General features: G+C 43.2%; 11 protein-coding genes across 11 annotated transcripts; 8 read left to right on the top strand and 3 right to left on the bottom strand. All coding sequences in view use genetic code 12, as the record gives it.

The window, feature by feature from the left end:
• Positions 1 to 498: 498 nt before the first annotated feature.
• Positions 499 to 3312, top strand: LIG4 (DNA ligase (ATP); the record flags this gene model as incomplete). Its single annotated transcript, XM_001485204.1, has 1 exon — positions 499 to 3312. One exon carries the CDS (start codon positions 499 to 501, stop codon positions 3310 to 3312), a length of 2814 nt encoding a protein of 937 aa, XP_001485254.2.
• Positions 3313 to 3649: 337 nt separating this feature from the next.
• PGUG_02984 (alpha/beta hydrolase) lies at positions 3650 to 4660 on the top strand (the record flags this gene model as incomplete). The annotated part of the gene is made up of 1 exon (XM_001485205.1): positions 3650 to 4660. The coding sequence occupies one exon, from the start codon at positions 3650 to 3652 to the stop codon at positions 4658 to 4660; it is 1011 nt and encodes a 336-aa protein (XP_001485255.2).
• A 796-nt stretch (positions 4661 to 5456) lies between these two features.
• On the top strand, positions 5457 to 6974 carry HGT20 (Hgt20p; the record flags this gene model as incomplete). The annotated part of the gene is made up of 1 exon (XM_001485206.1): positions 5457 to 6974. The coding sequence occupies one exon, from the start codon at positions 5457 to 5459 to the stop codon at positions 6972 to 6974; it is 1518 nt and encodes a 505-aa protein (XP_001485256.2).
• A 201-nt stretch (positions 6975 to 7175) lies between these two features.
• PLC2 (Plc2p) lies at positions 7176 to 8072 on the top strand (the record flags this gene model as incomplete). The annotated part of the gene is made up of 1 exon (XM_001485207.1): positions 7176 to 8072. One exon carries the CDS (start codon positions 7176 to 7178, stop codon positions 8070 to 8072), a length of 897 nt encoding a protein of 298 aa, XP_001485257.2.
• Positions 8073 to 8074: 2 nt separating this feature from the next.
• Positions 8075 to 9397, top strand: SHE9 (She9p; the record flags this gene model as incomplete). Its single annotated transcript, XM_001485208.1, has 1 exon — positions 8075 to 9397. One exon carries the CDS (start codon positions 8075 to 8077, stop codon positions 9395 to 9397), a length of 1323 nt encoding a protein of 440 aa, XP_001485258.2.
• A 128-nt stretch (positions 9398 to 9525) lies between these two features.
• Positions 9526 to 10779, top strand: PR26 (proteasome regulatory particle base subunit; the record flags this gene model as incomplete). The annotated part of the gene is made up of 1 exon (XM_001485209.1): positions 9526 to 10779. One exon carries the CDS (start codon positions 9526 to 9528, stop codon positions 10777 to 10779), a length of 1254 nt encoding a protein of 417 aa, XP_001485259.1.
• Positions 10780 to 10862: 83 nt separating this feature from the next.
• SMP3 (glycosylphosphatidylinositol-alpha 1,2 mannosyltransferase) lies at positions 10863 to 12401 on the bottom strand (the record flags this gene model as incomplete). The annotated part of the gene is made up of 1 exon (XM_001485210.1): positions 10863 to 12401. The coding sequence occupies one exon, from the start codon at positions 12399 to 12401 to the stop codon at positions 10863 to 10865; it is 1539 nt and encodes a 512-aa protein (XP_001485260.2).
• A 124-nt stretch (positions 12402 to 12525) lies between these two features.
• On the bottom strand, positions 12526 to 13815 carry UTP5 (Utp5p; the record flags this gene model as incomplete). The annotated part of the gene is made up of 1 exon (XM_001485211.1): positions 12526 to 13815. The coding sequence occupies one exon, from the start codon at positions 13813 to 13815 to the stop codon at positions 12526 to 12528; it is 1290 nt and encodes a 429-aa protein (XP_001485261.2).
• Positions 13816 to 14680: 865 nt separating this feature from the next.
• Positions 14681 to 15649, top strand: PGUG_02991 (putative hydrolase; the record flags this gene model as incomplete). Its single annotated transcript, XM_001485212.1, has 1 exon — positions 14681 to 15649. The coding sequence occupies one exon, from the start codon at positions 14681 to 14683 to the stop codon at positions 15647 to 15649; it is 969 nt and encodes a 322-aa protein (XP_001485262.2).
• Positions 15650 to 15736: 87 nt separating this feature from the next.
• On the top strand, positions 15737 to 16150 carry NCB2 (negative cofactor 2 transcription regulator complex subunit; the record flags this gene model as incomplete). Its single annotated transcript, XM_001485213.1, has 1 exon — positions 15737 to 16150. One exon carries the CDS (start codon positions 15737 to 15739, stop codon positions 16148 to 16150), a length of 414 nt encoding a protein of 137 aa, XP_001485263.2.
• Positions 16151 to 16241: 91 nt separating this feature from the next.
• On the bottom strand, positions 16242 to 16520 carry PGUG_02993 (uncharacterized protein; the record flags this gene model as incomplete). Its single annotated transcript, XM_001485214.1, has 1 exon — positions 16242 to 16520. The coding sequence occupies one exon, from the start codon at positions 16518 to 16520 to the stop codon at positions 16242 to 16244; it is 279 nt and encodes a 92-aa protein (XP_001485264.1).
• Between the last annotated feature and the right edge of the window lie 255 nt (positions 16521 to 16775).

The following is a 16775-nucleotide window of genomic DNA, read 5'->3' on the forward strand; positions in this document are numbered from 1 at the left end:
AAATTGCGAGGTGAACGGAACCGCAGCTGAACTGTCGGAGAAACTGGGGACGGAGAGAGGCGAAGACCCTGACGCAACTCGGCAAAAAGGTGTTGCAGCCACTTATTGTTTTCACTGACATGTTTGACGTCATGGCGCATTGATTGGGAGGCAGTGTATCCGTAATTGACGTAATTTTGTGAATTGAGATAAGGCTGTAATCGACATTTCGCGTCAATATGAGGTTCCATTGATGTCAAAGATACCTGTAATGGCTGTGAATGTCTATTTATAGCCATGACGTGATGGCTCTTGAGCTAGTTCTCGCATTATTTTGTTATAATATACATATTATTTATGGCATTTATATTTTCTTGACTCTGTCACCTACAAACTTCTTTACTTCCCTTCTGTCATAATCGATTCTTTTCATCTATTTCTCCATGTCTTAACCTTATCACTCCTATTATCAGTGCGCCGCAGTCCCGCGAAATGCGAACCGTACAGGACTCTTCTTAAATGTCATATCTAGACAACGTAGAGGCACCGAAAAACCATTTGGACGATGCAGATTTCGACTTTCTTGTGTCTCAGCTCTTTACCAAGGTTGATGGGGTCTCACATCAAAATCTTGGTGAGTTTCCAACAATTTCTTCAAAGAAAGTCTACGTTATAGAACAATTCATCAAGCAATGGAAGACGTTTATCGGTCCTGATATCATGCCAGCGGCTCCTCTCATATTTCCTAACAAAGCCAAGCGATTGTACTATATCAGAGATACCACCCTTGCTCGTTTAGTGGTTAAAATGTTGAAAATTTCACCTAAATCTCAAGACTACGATAAGCTATTCAAGTGGAAAAAACATTACCATGAATATAAACACCATCATAGACGAGACACCAGAAACTTGAAGTCGTTGCCGTTTATCATTGCCCAGATATACTCTGAAAGACGAGATCCTGACAAAATAGTCAAGCCAACCATCAAGATTTCAGAGGTCAATAAAGTTCTCGAAACTTTGACCACAGATGAAGCATCCAAGTCAGCCCAACAAGTAGCAATTCTCGAGCCAGTGGTGGAGAAGCTCACTATAGAACAGTTGCGGTGGTTTTTCACTATTCTTCTCAAAATATCGACTCTTGGATCATTCGAAACTGCTTTCTTTGAACGATGGCATCCTGATGCTCCTCGCTTATATGGTCTTTGCAATAACTTGTCAAAAGTTTTTTGGCTCCTTACTGACCCCGAGGTTAGACTCACAGATGATCAACTCACTATCCAGCCATTTTACCCTTTTCTTCCTCAGCTCTCACAGAAGGTTAACATATCGTACGAAAAGCTTTGTGCCAGAATGAACAATGCATTTTATATCGAAGAAAAGATGGATGGTGATCGGATGATACTACACTTTCAAGACTCGAGATTCAAATTCTTTTCTAGGAGAACAAAGGATTATACCCTTCTCTATGGAGCTAGTTTTCAAATAGGCTCATTGACAAAATATCTTACCGATGCCTTTCATCCAAGAGTGAAAAGTATCGTTCTAGATGGAGAAATGGTTGCCTGGGACTTTAAGCGAAAGGTTATTCTCCCCTTTGGGACTCTCAAGACTTCTGCTGTTCAAGAAGCTGTTCGGCAGTTTACCACAACGGACGTTTTTGAAGAACAATCTGCTTGGCCCTTATTTATTGTTTTTGACGTTCTTCATGTCAATGGAAAAAATTTAACAAACCACAAGCTTTCTTATCGCAAACAGCTTCTCCGAAGCTTGATCAATGAGATTCCTCATAAGTTTGAACTATTGCCATTAATGAAGGGTTCAGATCCTGATGATATCAAATTGGCCATCAAGAACGTGATAAGCGATAGAGGCGAGGGTTTGGTCATAAAGAATGTTGATCTGAAGTACCACGTTGCCCAGCGTGACAATTCTTGGGTAAAAGTGAAACCAGAGTACTTGGAGCAATTTGGTGAAAATTTGGATTTGGTGATAATAGGCTTGATCCCTGCAGTGAAGAACTCGTACATGTGTGGATTGCGAGACAAGGAAAACGGCAACGTTTTTAAATCGTTTTGCACTGTAGCCAATGGTTTTACAGAAGGTGAATTTGATCGACTTGAACGTCTAACTGCGGGAAAATGGAATAATTTGAAGACAAATCCACCACCTACGGATCTTATTCAATTTGGGCGCAAAAAACCCGATTTCTGGATCAACCCAAACGACTCTGTCGCTCTTGAAATTAAAGCAAGGTCAATCGATGTGTCATTGGAGGAAACATATGCAGTGGGAACCACTTTGCACAATCTCTATTGTCGTCGTATAAGAGACGACAAACTAATTGAGGACTGCGTGACGCTTCAAGAGTACCGTGAAATGAAGCTCAAGTACTCTAGTGACTTTAACAAATCACAAACTATTTTGCAAGGCAGAAAAAGAAAAGCAAATTCATTTTTACTCGAGCAGGCATCGAAGCAAGTAAAAACTGAAGTAACTTCCAATTTATTCAGCAACTTTCAGTTCTTGATCCTATCTGATTGCAAGAAATCCAGAGACAATGAACGTCTTTCGGTAGAAGATCTCAGTCGTATAGTGAAGCTGCATGGTGGAATGCTTATACGGAGCCATAAATTGGCCAAAGAACCTGATCGGCAAACCATCGTCATATCTGAGGTAGCAATTCCTTCCACCGAGGCAATAGTAAACTATGGATTGGATATCTTGAAGCTGGTGTGGGTTTTCAATTGCATTGAAAGTAATGCCATAGTTCCTTTAGAGCCTTCTATGATCTTTCGAACGAGAAGTGTGGATCTACTCAAGAATTCTCTGGCACGACTAGATGTTTATGGCGACAGCTTCACACAGCGAGTTGATTTACCAATTGTTGAGTTTTGCAGACGCATTGAAAATCCACAATTAACTGACAATGACATCAAATGCGCTAAAGAAGAGTTCTTGCACGAATTGGGAGACAATCCTCCGTTGGCATTTCTATTCAATGATGTCAAATTCCTCATCGTGGCAGCTCACAATTGGGCTAAGGATGGGTTACGCCGCAAGGTTGAACGATATGGTGGACAAATTAGTGAAACTTTGGGAGACTGTTCTTTTGTAGTGGTTGCAAATGAAGAAGGTGATGAAACACTTGCGGCACGAATTGATGTTATAAGTCACGATATTGCTGATTCGGTGTCGTTTTCCAACTCATCCAACTTGCCCATTCCCAGCATAGTCAAATCCAGCTTCATTGACCTGTGCATAGAACATAGGGTGCTCGTCGATGCAGCCGATTTCTCTATCGGCAGGAAATCGAAAATGCGAAAAAATTAGAGGGTATCTCCGAAATTGCCAAAAAGATCCTGATCAGTGTTTTCATCTCGACGGAATATATCGCAGGTGAAGAACAGAATTCGCTGGAGCAGGTGTTGGACTTTGCGCCACTTTTTGCAGAATACGCTAGCTGCTAGGCTTTCGTGGTGATGTTGACCGAGATGCTCCTTCCTTTAAACATGGAGTCGTTCCTGCATATGTAACCCAAGCCTAGTACAAGTTCAAGCTTCACTTTCGCGGGGAACAACGAGATTTACTTTGAGGATTATAGTTATATCCGAAAACATCTTAACGGGCACTGCTTTCTTTTGCAAGTATCCCACTTGTCCTTATAAATATGCCCGACGTAGAAACCAGTAGTGACTATGATAGAGCAAAGGGAGAAGAAGAGCACATTTTACAACTACTGAACAAAAGAAAGATCGCTTATGCACATATTGGCCCTGAATATTCCCGAACAGTGATTGTTTTCTTTCACGGCCTCTTTGGAGTTGGCACAGCAACAAGCATTCCTCAACCATTTTTAGAACATGGAGGAGCACATTGGATTGCACCTACACTTCCAGGAATGGGCAACACCAGTTCTCGCGACTTATCAGTGCCTTACCATGTTTCGTTAGCTAGGGATATAACGGAACTTTTGTCCCATTTCTATCCAACAGACGCCTACGATAAGCTTTATGTCGCTGGTGGATCTTATGGCACAGTTCAAGCACAGATGTTGTACGGTGCGCCGTATGAATTGTTTCCGCCTGGTCGAAAAATTGCTGGTTGTCTCTTACTTTCAGGCTTCACTCCATTAAAGCACCATGTGGGGTACGAGAAATGTCTTAGTTGGCAGAATTGGTTTTCGATAGGGCCTCCTACTAAAATACTTCCCTTCCATATGCTTCAATGGCTCTTCAGAGTAATTGTTGGATTTAATTTGAGGTCGGTGGATGGAGCAAAGAAATTTCTACACCAAACCCTTTTCCACAGGATGGATGATGATGAAAGATTGAAGTTGAAACAGTGGTTGCTAGATAATGAGCTTAGTGAGGATGAGTTTGTGGAGAAAATGGCCCGCGGTGCAGTTAAGAGTTGCCATAATTGGGATGGTTTCATGGAGGTGTCTGATGTAATACATTCAGATTGGGGTTTCGAGCCGAAAACACTCGACGACCAACACGCATCCAAGCCAATATTGATAGTGGGATCAGAAGCCGACCAAATCGGTGGAAGCACTAATGACTGGCTAGTAGACAACTATAAATCATCTAGTTTCCGCCTGGTGCCTGGTGGCCATATATCGTCTCTATTTTATATGGATGAGCTATGGCGAGAGTTGATAAAATCGCTGAGTGAGTGATAACAATATGAGTTAAAAACATGTGAACCATGTACACCTTGCTTGTCCCGATGTTTGTATTGCATGCTGGACAATGCACAAAGGTATACGGACGACTTATTAGCAAATCTCATGTATGCCTCGCGGCTGCGAAAACTAACAAGAAAACGGTGTGACACCAAAATCACTACAGTGCTATCGTCTACCAGGAACTTTGAGAGCACGATCTTTCCTATGGGCTCCCTGCCAAAACATAAGACGTTTACTGTTAAATTTTCAAGAACTGCAAATTTCTCGCAACTATAAAGCTGATAAGAGAAACAGTAATTACCCTTAGGGAATTTACAAATTGACCGGAATGTACTTCGGCTGCCAGTAATGGGCCGGCTGAAGATAAAGAGGACTCAGCCATTGTAGTATATTGTTGTTCCTGCTGCCATTCTACGTGATTATTTCATCTATTCTCGAAATGATGTAAGTTTCACGCGCGAAATTGAATAGCTGCCCAGCGAGTTCCGTTCCACCTGTGCGAAAATCGCAATATATTCCGCGCCATCGAGACGAAAAACACTGTATGCAATGAATAACATTGGTGGTTGACCAGTGCAAAATGATTCAGATCTTGATTCAGATCGTGTGAAGTCAATTAACCGGTGCTCCGGCTTCTCGTTTCACGCGCGAGATCCGATTTGTGGGGTACTGATAAGGTGCGAAGCAATCGAATTTCCGGCGTGCCGGAACAACAACTATATTATAACACACCAAATTTCCTTTTCTTTCCAATAATGTTCGAGGATCGTCTAACAAAAGGATTGGTATGGGCCACGATTGTAGCTGGATTAGGAACTTTTCAGTTTGGTTACCATTTGGTACGTATTTCATTTGCATGAATTTTTCACCACCGGCTCTAACAAAGGCTGAACTCAATGCACCAGAAGATATCATTACTTGTGCTATTACCCGCCACGGACCACTTCCTCACTATTCAGATACATTCTGGGCACATCATGGCCGAGAAACTTGCATAGATATGGGGCATATGGGGGTTGCTATGATGACGACAATGTTCACGGTTGGCGGTTTTGTGGCATCAATATTGGCAGGTTCTTCATATGTTTCAGCCAATGTTGGACGTAGGTCCATGTGCATGCTAAGCTCTTCCATGTATGTTGTTGGTTCTGCCCTTATTATGTGGGCAAATAGTCTTTTAGCAATTTGCATTGGCCGGTTTATTGCTGGATTAGGAGCAGGCTCTTCGTTGGTTATGGGTCCATTGCTCATCAGCGAGTTAACTCCTCCCAATCATCGTGGTTTATTGGGGTCTTTGGTACAATTGGCCGTTGCAATTGGAATATTATCGGCACAATTGGTGTCGTACGTTTTCGCTAATAATCAGCAATGGAGACTAATTTTCTTCGTTGCAACTATTATGGGACTTGTTCAGTTTGTCGCCTTGTTCACCACTCATGAATCTCCCAAGTGGATGGTTATGAATACGGGTGATGTTCATGGTGCTACGTCAATTCTCCACGACTTGAGATCCACACGGCTGCGAGCTCAAAGAGAGCTTAAACATTATCGTCGTCTTTCCAAGGTGGTTGATGATGAAGAAGCAACGACTGAGCAGTCTCCCCTAGTAGCCTCGAGAGAACCGACTACAAGTGAGTCTGGTAGTTCTCAAGTCGCAAATGCCGAAGAACCAACAGAACCGGTTCATGCTACACCTTTCGAATTTATGACCTCACTGGAATACTGGCCCCAGTTTCGTGCTGTTGCGCTTCTTCTTACGGGACAGCAGCTCTGTGGAATGAATGGAATCACCTTTTATGGGGTATCTTTCCTTTCTCCCATTTTCAAAGATCCATTGATGATTGCTTGTTCAATTTCTTTATGCAACGTTATTTGTGCAATTGCAGTGTCGCCTGTAGTTGATAGGTGGGGCCGAAAACCTTTGGTGTTACTTTCCGTGGTTACCATGAGCATTTGTGCATTCGCTATTGCTATAGGAATGCAGTTTCAGATTGAAGCTGTGGTTGCAATTGCTTGTTTTGGGTTTGTTGCTGGATATTCTGCGGGAATGGCACCAATTCCGTTTTTGATGATATCCGAATTGGCACATCATGAATCTGTGGGAGCAGCACAGGCAGTTGGAGGTGCCTTAAACTGGTTAGCAAATATCTCACTTGCGTATTTTTTTCCATTGGTAGAAGCCAAATTGGGAGGTTGTATTTTTTATGGGTTTTCTGCAATTAGTGCTGGTTATGCCATTTCAATTGCGCTATATGTTCCAGAAACTCATGGTAAGTCCCACGAAGAGGTATGGGATAGCATATAGAGTATAGAGTTTACATCTGGTGCACACCTTCACTCACATGTACCTGCATAAATTGACGTAAATTAGCCCCACTGAACCGCGTAGTACTGCCCCATTGTCCTTACCTAAGCAGACCGTGTGCTTGCGGAGGTGAAATTCGGAAGAATTCCAGTCATCAAAAACTAGACTCCAAACTAGTAAGCAAAAGTTCAAAACAGCAAAATGGTCAATTACAAAACCTGGATGAAGGACATCGACGACAACGTCAGCCTTGGAAAATTGGCAATTCCTGGAACCCACAATTCTGCCGCTTGTCACACTGCTCTTCCTTCGGTTCAATGTCAAGGAGAGTCTGTTACGGATCAATTGGAACATGGTGTGAGGTTCTTGGACATTAGAGTCGCCAAAAAGTTCTTGAGCGAAGGAGAAGCCGCCAAAGACTTGCAAGTTATCCATGGAAAATTTCCAGTGAAAATTCCATTTCCTTTGATGTTCCTGGATGTTTTGGACGAAGTTTATGATTTTCTTGCTAAAAACAAGTCGGAAACCGTTTTTGTGTCATTGAAGCAGGAAGGTCAAGACACCTGGGACAATGACAAGGATGAGTTTGGCAATTGTATTTGGGACCGTTATGTGAACAAGAACAAGGACAAATGGTACCTCAACAACAATATTCCCAGATTGGGCGACGCCCGTGGTAAAGTGATTTTGTTCAGACGTTTTGGTGTTAGGAACGAAGACAGAGCCAGAGAATTCGGATTCAATGCTCAAAGCTGGAACTACAACACCACTGAAGATGATCGTGGTTCATTCGTCGTGCAAGATTTCTGCGAACTTGAAAGCAAGGATGACGTTGAAAAGAAGATTGGTTATGTCAAGAACTTGACCAAGCGTGCCGCTGACTATAACAGTAGCAACAGCGACCCCAAATTGTTCATCAACTTTTGTTCCGGTTCCAATTTCTTTAACACCGACTGCTGGCCCCAGAAAATCTCCGAGGCTATGGCTGAAGGAGGTGTTGATGGAGTGTTCAGCAAGGGTGCTGGTATTGTTGTGATGGACTACGTTGAGGCCAACGACTGGAAGTTGGTGAAGGATTTGGTAAACAAGAACTTTTAGTTATGAATAGTACTAATATGTCTCTTAAATTTCGCAGCCGAAGTGCGATTTCGGTCGCACTCGTTGACCAGCTAATGTTCGCTACTACCATTGCTATAGCTCGAGGGATCCGTTTGTGTGCTGGACGATCCCAATATCTTGCTGCAACGTGTACCCCTAGTAGATTTGTGAATAAATTTCAAGTTCGATCCAGCTCAAACTCCAAAAATATCGATGATAAATTACAGACCATTATAGACTCCAGCAATTTGGGAGCTGTAAAGAAGCAAAACGAAGCCAATAACAAATCCAGGAATGCCTCAGACACTGTCAATGACACCAATACTGCCATACCTTCTTCCAGTGAAACTTTTCACCAAGCAAATGCCGACGAGCACACCATCTCCGAGTCAACAAAGCGTGCTATTCTAGCTGAAAATCCCACATTGCCGCTGCAGCGTGAGAGATTAAGAACGGAAACCTCCAAGCGCATCGAGACGTATCTCGAATCGCTTCAAAAGACAATTTTCCGTGCTACACGAACGTTAAATGATGCCACTGGATATTCGTCAATTGAAGGTTTGAAAAATGAAGTTGAAAAACTTGAAATTGAGCTCCGTAGGGCAAAGACTACCGTCAAGGAGTGTAAAAAAGCATATACCGATGCCATTCTGGTTCGGTCGCAACTGCAGCAAGAAGTCAACGAATTGCTCACTCGCAAGCACAACTGGAGTCCTCTGGATCTCGAAAGATTCACAGAATTATACCGGAACGACCATACAAATGAACAGCTTGAAGCAGAAGCAGCAAGGAAGCTAACGGATGCTGAGCTGAAAGTGGACTCAATACAATTGAAACTCACTCAACTGATACTCACGAGGTACCATGAAGAACAGATTTGGTCCGATAAAATTCGAAGTGCGTCAACATGGGGGACATGGGTCATCATGGGGATCAATGTTCTCTTGTTCTTTGTGGCCACGCTCATTGTGGAGCCATGGAAAAGAAAACGGTTGGTTGCTTCATTTGAAGACAAAGTGAAGGTTGCAATTTCGGAAGTCAATTTGCTGAACACAGACCTGGTGGTTGAAAAAAATACAATACCAGCTCCTGAAGCTTCTGCCTTGAATGAGACTCTGTTTTCTAGCCAAATTTCATTAGAGCCTAGTCTCTTGTCATTATCATGGCTGCAATGGACATGGACAAAATTCTCCAACTACGTAAAATCTACAACATCCAGGGTTCTTTACGGAAATGGGGAGATACAGGCTATCGACGCCAGGCTTCTTCTTGTCATATCTACATTTTTAGGGTGCATCTTAGGCAATATCTTGTCTGGTCGTTAGCTATCAGAAACTCGCATCCACTCACCAGCACCTGTGGTTACCCGCACACGCCACCTTCATAACTCCAACTCTCAACTGGTGCGAACAGATCCGATACTACCCACCGTATTTTAGCATAATATATAAATATGGAAGAACTTGGAATCCATGACGGTGGCTCGGTGGCCATCCAGCGGCCTTCAGCTCCGTTTGCAGAATTGCCTAAACACGCCGGTGCCGATGAAAATGCCGACGTATATTTGAAGCTCAAGAAGTTGGAGAAAGAGTTGGATTTGCTTCTCCTCCAAGAAGATTACATCAAAGACGAACAGCGCCATCTCAAGCGCGAGCTCGTAAGAGCGCAGGAAGAGGTCAAGCGTATTAAATCTGTGCCATTAGTCATCGGGCAGTTTTTGGAACCAGTCGACGAGGACAGCGGAATTGTGTCGTCGACCACAGGTTCGAACTATGTGGTTAGAATTCTTTCCACGTTAGACCGTGAACTTCTCAAACCTTCATCCTCAGTCGCTTTGCACCGTCACTCCAATGCATTGGTTGATATTCTCCCTCCAGAAGCTGACTCCTCAATTTCCATCGTGGGCGACGACCAGAAACCAGATGTCACCTACGCCGATGTCGGAGGATTGGACATGCAAAAGCAAGAAATAAGAGAAGCGGTTGAGTTGCCACTTACTCAGGGTGACCTCTACTCGCAAATTGGTATCGATCCTCCCCGCGGTGTCTTGTTATATGGACCTCCCGGAACCGGTAAAACCATGTTGGTGAAAGCAGTCGCCAACTCGTCCACAGCATCGTTCATTAGAATTAATGGATCAGAATTCGTGCAAAAGTACCTCGGAGAAGGTCCCAGAATGGTACGAGACGTTTTCCGTCTCGCTCGTGAAAACGCTCCAGCCATCATATTCATAGATGAAATCGATGCAATCGCAACCAAGAGATTCGATGCCCAGACTGGTGCTGATCGTGAAGTCCAAAGAATCTTATTGGAATTGTTGAATCAAATGGATGGTTTCGACCAATCCTCCACCGTCAAGGTAATCATGGCAACTAATAGAGCCGACACCCTCGATCCTGCCTTATTGCGCCCTGGTAGGTTGGACAGAAAAATCGAGTTCCCTTCGTTGAAAGACAGGCGTGAGAGAAGATTGATTTTCACAACCATTGCTTCCAAGATGGCTTTAGCTCCTGAAGTCGATTTGGACTCTCTCATTGTCAGAAACGACCCCCTTTCCGGTGCGGTCATTGCAGCTATCATGCAAGAAGCAGGTTTGAGAGCGGTGAGAAAGAACAGGTATATGATCTTGCAAAGCGATTTGGAAGAAGCATATACATCCCAGGTCAAGACAGGTACTGAGCACGACAAATTCGACTTTTACAAGTGAATTTTTGTGGTTCAGAAAATGTACGATACATGTAATACTAGTTTATTACTATGCTAGATCATAAGAAACGAGTCTTCATGATGTTATAATAGCTCGTAAATGCCTAATCCTGGCTTGAGTGTTTTGTAGTTTGACAAGTCTAGGTGATCCAAGTCGCAGTGAGCCGAATGGAACCAAGTCAAGTTAGCCTGTACGATATCACTGAGTTCAGTCTCAAATGAAGCCAGTGGGGTAACTATGTAATTACCCTTGACTAAGAATGGCTCGAGGTTTTTGATATCCGTACCCTTTGCGTCTATAATAATGATATTTTTGTTACCATCGACGGTACCCAGTAGCACACCGTTTTCAATGTCTAGGGTTTGTACATGGCGTTTTTTGTCACCCAAGAGCCATACTGGCGGAGAGTAAGTTCTCCACCAAATGTATGTTTTTGGTATTATGTTCGACTGGCTTTCCGTTCTTATGTGTTCAAGTCCAGGAACCACACCACCTTGGTGATAAATTCCCATCAAAACAGCCAAGACAATATTGAAAGCATACCAAATCCACAAGAGTGGTTTTGCAAAGTACGCTACTTTGTTTTTTCCGGTGAAAGGTCGCAAATCGAAACAACAGCTCAACAATGGAATCACCGGTATTAGAAACCGAAGTTCTTGGTGTGGAACTATGGAGAGAACCAATATTCCACTGAATGCCGTCAAAAACGGAGTAGTTTTCCAGTAGTCATTCTTGAACTTCCAGAACAAATAAACAATTCCAGACGGACCCAAAAGTTGGGGAAGGTTAACTAGTATATGGGTATAGAATGGGTGAATACCATGATGGGACAAATTATCGTACGAGGAGTTGTAAATAAGATTATTGAGCGGAGTGATGATTGGAGTCAGATTCATCGAGCCAAACATCTTTGTATCGATCCATACAAATGTTAGCGCAGGTACAATGAATCCAAAAATACCCACAATTGCACTCAAAGGATGAAGCCAAATATGCTTGAGAACAAACCATGAAGGGACCAAAAAGAATGCTGGCATTGTTACTCTATTGAAGATTCCCACAGCCAAAATAGCTCCCAATGCAAATACGTTGAAATATTCGGGTCTTGATCGTATTTCTGGACGTTTGGAGTCTTGATTGTACCGCAAATTGTCGATGATCAAAGTCCCCAACATCACGAGCCAGGTTTCAATTGAGTTGGAAAAGCAATGTGATTGGTATACGTGGGTGACATAGGAAGTCAGGACAAAGAAGATAGCTTTTATACGTTCTTGTTTAGTAGGAAGCATTCGAAAAATACAAGTGTCAGTAACAATCCAAGTGAGAATCATAAATTGCAATCGAGCCAAATACCAGATAACCAACGGACTCAATTGAACACCCATCCCCCTAACAATTGCAAAAACAGGACCGTAAAATAGAAACAACGGACCATAACTTCGTGCTGGTAGATCGCTGGTGAATTCCCATGGTTTCTTGTTAGTGAAGCCTAGGAATTCTGACATCACTTCGACGCTCTGAAAGTGTTCATCTGGATGTATATAGGAGTCTGACAATGCAAAAAGGAACCTTAGTCCTATGGTAAGGAAGTATATGTACCGCCAGCTGAAATAAGAAGCCATTATGTATTCATTAAAGTCAACCGATTAACGAGGTCGCGATTTTTCAGTACGGCTTACAATACCTCCATCGGTGCGACAAGCTTTATTTTCAAATTGACATGAATGCATGTTGATATGCAATTTATTAGCCTTCTGCTTCTATGTCGCTATAACCGTCCATATCGTCACCACCATCCGAGAAAATCTCGTCTCCTTCTTCATTGTCTGTATCTCTCTCACTACCGCTCTCATCGCTGTTGGAAACATCTCCGTTCAACAAATCGGCATCACCATTAGCTTCAGCGTCGTCAAGTGCTTCAAAGTACTCGACATCACTCAATTCTTCTCCGTCTTCACTGTCGCTGTCCTCGAGAATTTCCCGCTTGAGTTCATTTTGTTGCTCAATCATACGAAGTCGACCTTGAATCTCCAAAAGTCTGGGAAGTGTATCCGCCTTTTTCGTAAGAGTAGCATGTAAACTGGCGAGTTTAGACTCAAGACCTGGCATATTGGTGAGCACAGTGCCATGGATCACTATGACCCACTTTAACCATGAGCTCAATTGGTCGAAACGATATACTTGTCTAGCAATTCTTTCCGCTATCCGTTCAAGTAGTTGAACCGCAGAAACAGCATTGATACGGGATATCGTGTTCTTGATGACTTCTGGGTCTGTGTTAGCCAACACGGTTTCTAATAACGAATGGTCGTTATTCCTCAACGACTGAGTAAGAATAACCGACAAGGTTCCAGCTGAATTATGTACATTTCGTTTCTTCTTGGAGCTGATACTCTTGTCAGTGGAGATCTTTTCTAATCTTTCTGCCAAGGTTTCTTCCTCTTCGTCTTCGCTATCTTGGTCAGCCGTTTGCATTATACCTTCACTCACAATAGCGTTTCCCTCGTTGTAATGTGTTGCGGCTGCAACATCGTGCCCATTTTGAACATGAGCAGTAGAGGTATCAACCTTGGCTTTTTCTAGCACTAGAGGTGTCACGGTAGAAATTTCACCTTTCACCAACCACTTAAGAGAGTCGACTTGAGGTACGCTAGCATTCTCAAGCCATGAGTAGAATATGACACTATCGGTGCAAGCAACAGCATGAATTGCCAAATTTGCATCCAATGTGTTCTTAATTTGATCTTTTGGCCTTGTAAGTTTGATGCTACTGGTTGGTGTTCTGGATTGTACCGCAGAAGCTTGCTGTCTCCGCTTCTTCTTTCCCACGGGTATGGCACCTTCGGAACTCAAAGGGTTGTTGAAAATCTCCACCACACCGCTGTCTGTGATTGCTGTCAAGATTGAATGATTTTTGTTCACTCCAAGCTGGACCTGGCTGATATTCTCCAGCGCTACAAAGACGGCCTGTGGAGTTCCCTTGGATATCGAATACAAGTTGATGAAACGGTCACCAACAGCACTGGTAAGTAACATGTCGGAGTTGTGGGGAACGGGTAAAAGTGAGTTGATTGGCTGGACATGGGCAGGGAAGGTGCGGGCAATTTCAGATCCCGAGATATTCACAATGTGGATCGAATGTGTTGCGACGACAAGATGGGTCTTTTCCAAGTAGTTTACAGTGTAGATTCTTTGGATGGACTCTGGCACTTCGAGAAGGTCATTTAGGGAAAAATGGGACTTTTGCTCAAAACTGGAAACATCCCATTCGTATATGTTTCCGTTTATGTCACTGATCCATATTGTGTTCGTGAGCTTAGAATAGTGGAAATCGCTGATTGCCGCTGCTGCAGGCGACTCTAGTTCTGTCAAAATATCCCCAGTCAATGGGTCATAGACTAATGTGGAACCAGAAGTTAAACCGAGTGCAATTATAGGATTTTGTGAGGTGAGTGATGCCCATCGCAAAACAGACACCCGTTGATGCTTGCCCCAAAGTTAATGATATATCTAGTTCGTTTTGAGAGTGCTTCAACGACTTTACTGTGACCTTGTGTACGTCCAAGCTTATTGTCACGCATGCAATGTACGATAAAGTGGGATCAAATGCAGATGTAAGTAATGGACCAGACATTGTGAGATGAGCGTAGGGATAATCTTATGCAGATTGAATGCTCTGTATATCTTTTTTGATGGTGTGTAGGAGCCCAAGGCTTCTTTTTGATGGTGCTAGTGTGTTAACAAATGGGGTGTCGATGCTAAACCAGTGCTTAAACGCTGCGATGAGGTAAATTTTTCGAGACGTCACGTGCGCTGCTAGCCGATGGGTTGACAGGATGAGAATCTGTGCTCAGTAGCAAGAGCACGTAGCTCAAGCAATTACGTTTAAAGTATCATTACGATGCTTTTTCGGGCCCAACGACGTATTTTCACCCGGGAGAATGTTATACTCGCACGCTGGGTCCACTCTAAAGTCACTGCGAAGACCATTGATTTGGCACATCCCCTCCAATTGAACAGTGTCAAGCCACTACCTCATCGCGATACTGTTCCTCTTGTGTGGCACGAGTTCAAGCACTCGAAGAAGTTTGAGTATAAGTTCAGTAAACCTATAGTATTATTGCATGGGCTCTTTGGATCGCTGTCAAATTATAGGTCTGTGGGAAGAAGACTCAGTCATTTAACCAGCCGACCAATTTATGGTATTGATCTTCGCAACCACGGAGATTCTCCACATGCCCAGCCATTTGATTACGAGACCCTCGCCAATGATGTAGTGAAGTTGATGAAACAAGAAAATTGGACTGGGGCCACTTTGATTGGCCATTCAATGGGTGCGAAAACGGCCATGATTGTTGCACTAAAACTGCCCGAATTGGTTTCACAACTTATTGTGGTGGACAATGCTCCTGTGGCTGCTCAGCTTGACCCACAGTTCCATAATGATCTAATAGGGTTAGCTCACGTCCAGCACTCAAAATTTGAGCCAAATACTCCACTGTCGCAGATGCTTTCAAAGGCTCGCACAATTATAGGTCCGTACGAACCTGACCATCTTGTCCAGACATTCTTACTTAGCAACTTAAGAGCATCAGCCACCGGCTCCAACCTTCGCATACCAGCGTTGGAGATGCTCAAGTATGATATTATAAGAGATATGGGCTCCTGGCCAAATATTCATGCTACCTATCCTGGCCCTACGTTTATTATGCACGCTAAATATTCGCCATTTGTGACAGAGGCGAATTTGCAAGTTGATTTCCCGCAATACTTTTCCAATTTCAAGCTGAAACAATATGACTGTGGCCATTGGATTGTGAGCGAACGTCCGGAAGAGTTCGTTAAAGATGTGATTCAGTGCATTTCTTAGTGGCTGCAAATTCCTCGCGTCCTGTATATACCATGGTGGACTCTATAAAAACCCCCAGTTCGCACTTTTTGCGGTCGAGTTACGGCGATGTCTGAATTCAATTCGGGAGGCGAGGACTTGTCCTTGCCCAAGGCCACGGTGCAGAAACTTATCGGAGAGATATTGCCAAAAGATATAGCCATTTCCAAGGAGGCGAGAGAAGCGGTGACAGAATTGTCCATAGAATTTATCATGATACTATCATCACAACTGAACGAGATTGCCGAGAAGGAGGCGAAAAAAACCATAGCAAGTGACCACGTGGTGAAGGCATTGGAAGAGCTTGGGTTCCACAACTACTTGGATATAATAAATCGTGTACTCGACGAACACAAAGAACTTCTCAAGGGTAAAGAGAAAAAGAATAACAAGTTTCAAAATTCGGGACTTTCAGAAGAAGAACTTCTTAGGCAGCAAGAGGAGTTGTTCAAGAAGTCCAGAGACAGATTGCAAAACCGCTAATGGCTCTGAGCTGGCTTAGAGCAGACCACGGAACACATTGCATAGAACAAAATAGATTAATATATTCATTTAGGGTTATATGTTTATGCGTTCATCCTAGCACGAGTTCGTAGAGTATGACAATGATGTTGATCCCAATGAGCGGGACTCGAAGCAACGTTCTGATTGCTCCTATCAAATTTACTAGTCTGGATTTTATTGATTCGTTGTCGGAACCCGCCCCTGCTTGAAACTGCTGGTATTGAAACCCATTTGTGTTTTGGCCGCTGCTGCCCCACCCAATCCTGTTGAGAAACCGGTCCTCACTCAAGATTGCGATTCCGTTGACCACAAGAAGTATAACGTATAAAAATTTACCAATTCCAAACATGGTGCTCAACCGAGCAAGAGAGGAATTTGAGTTGCGAAGGTGTGGAAAATGCAGGACGCGATGCTACAGAATACAAAAGTGGAATAGAAAGTTCTTTTGAAAATGGAAATGGCTAAAAAGCTTGAATATAAAGACTAGAGCTACCTTGATATTACTAGGCCTTTTTGTATGTAATGCTTTCTTGTGGAGTTTTTCCCAATCTAAATGAAAATATTCTAGTCCTGCATCGCGCACCAGATCTGTTTTTGTTTGAAG

This window comes from Meyerozyma guilliermondii, genomic scaffold, assembly GCF_000149425.1.
Source record: "Meyerozyma guilliermondii ATCC 6260 scaffold_3 genomic scaffold, whole genome shotgun sequence".
Classification (NCBI taxonomy): domain Eukaryota; kingdom Fungi; phylum Ascomycota; class Pichiomycetes; order Serinales; family Debaryomycetaceae; genus Meyerozyma; species Meyerozyma guilliermondii.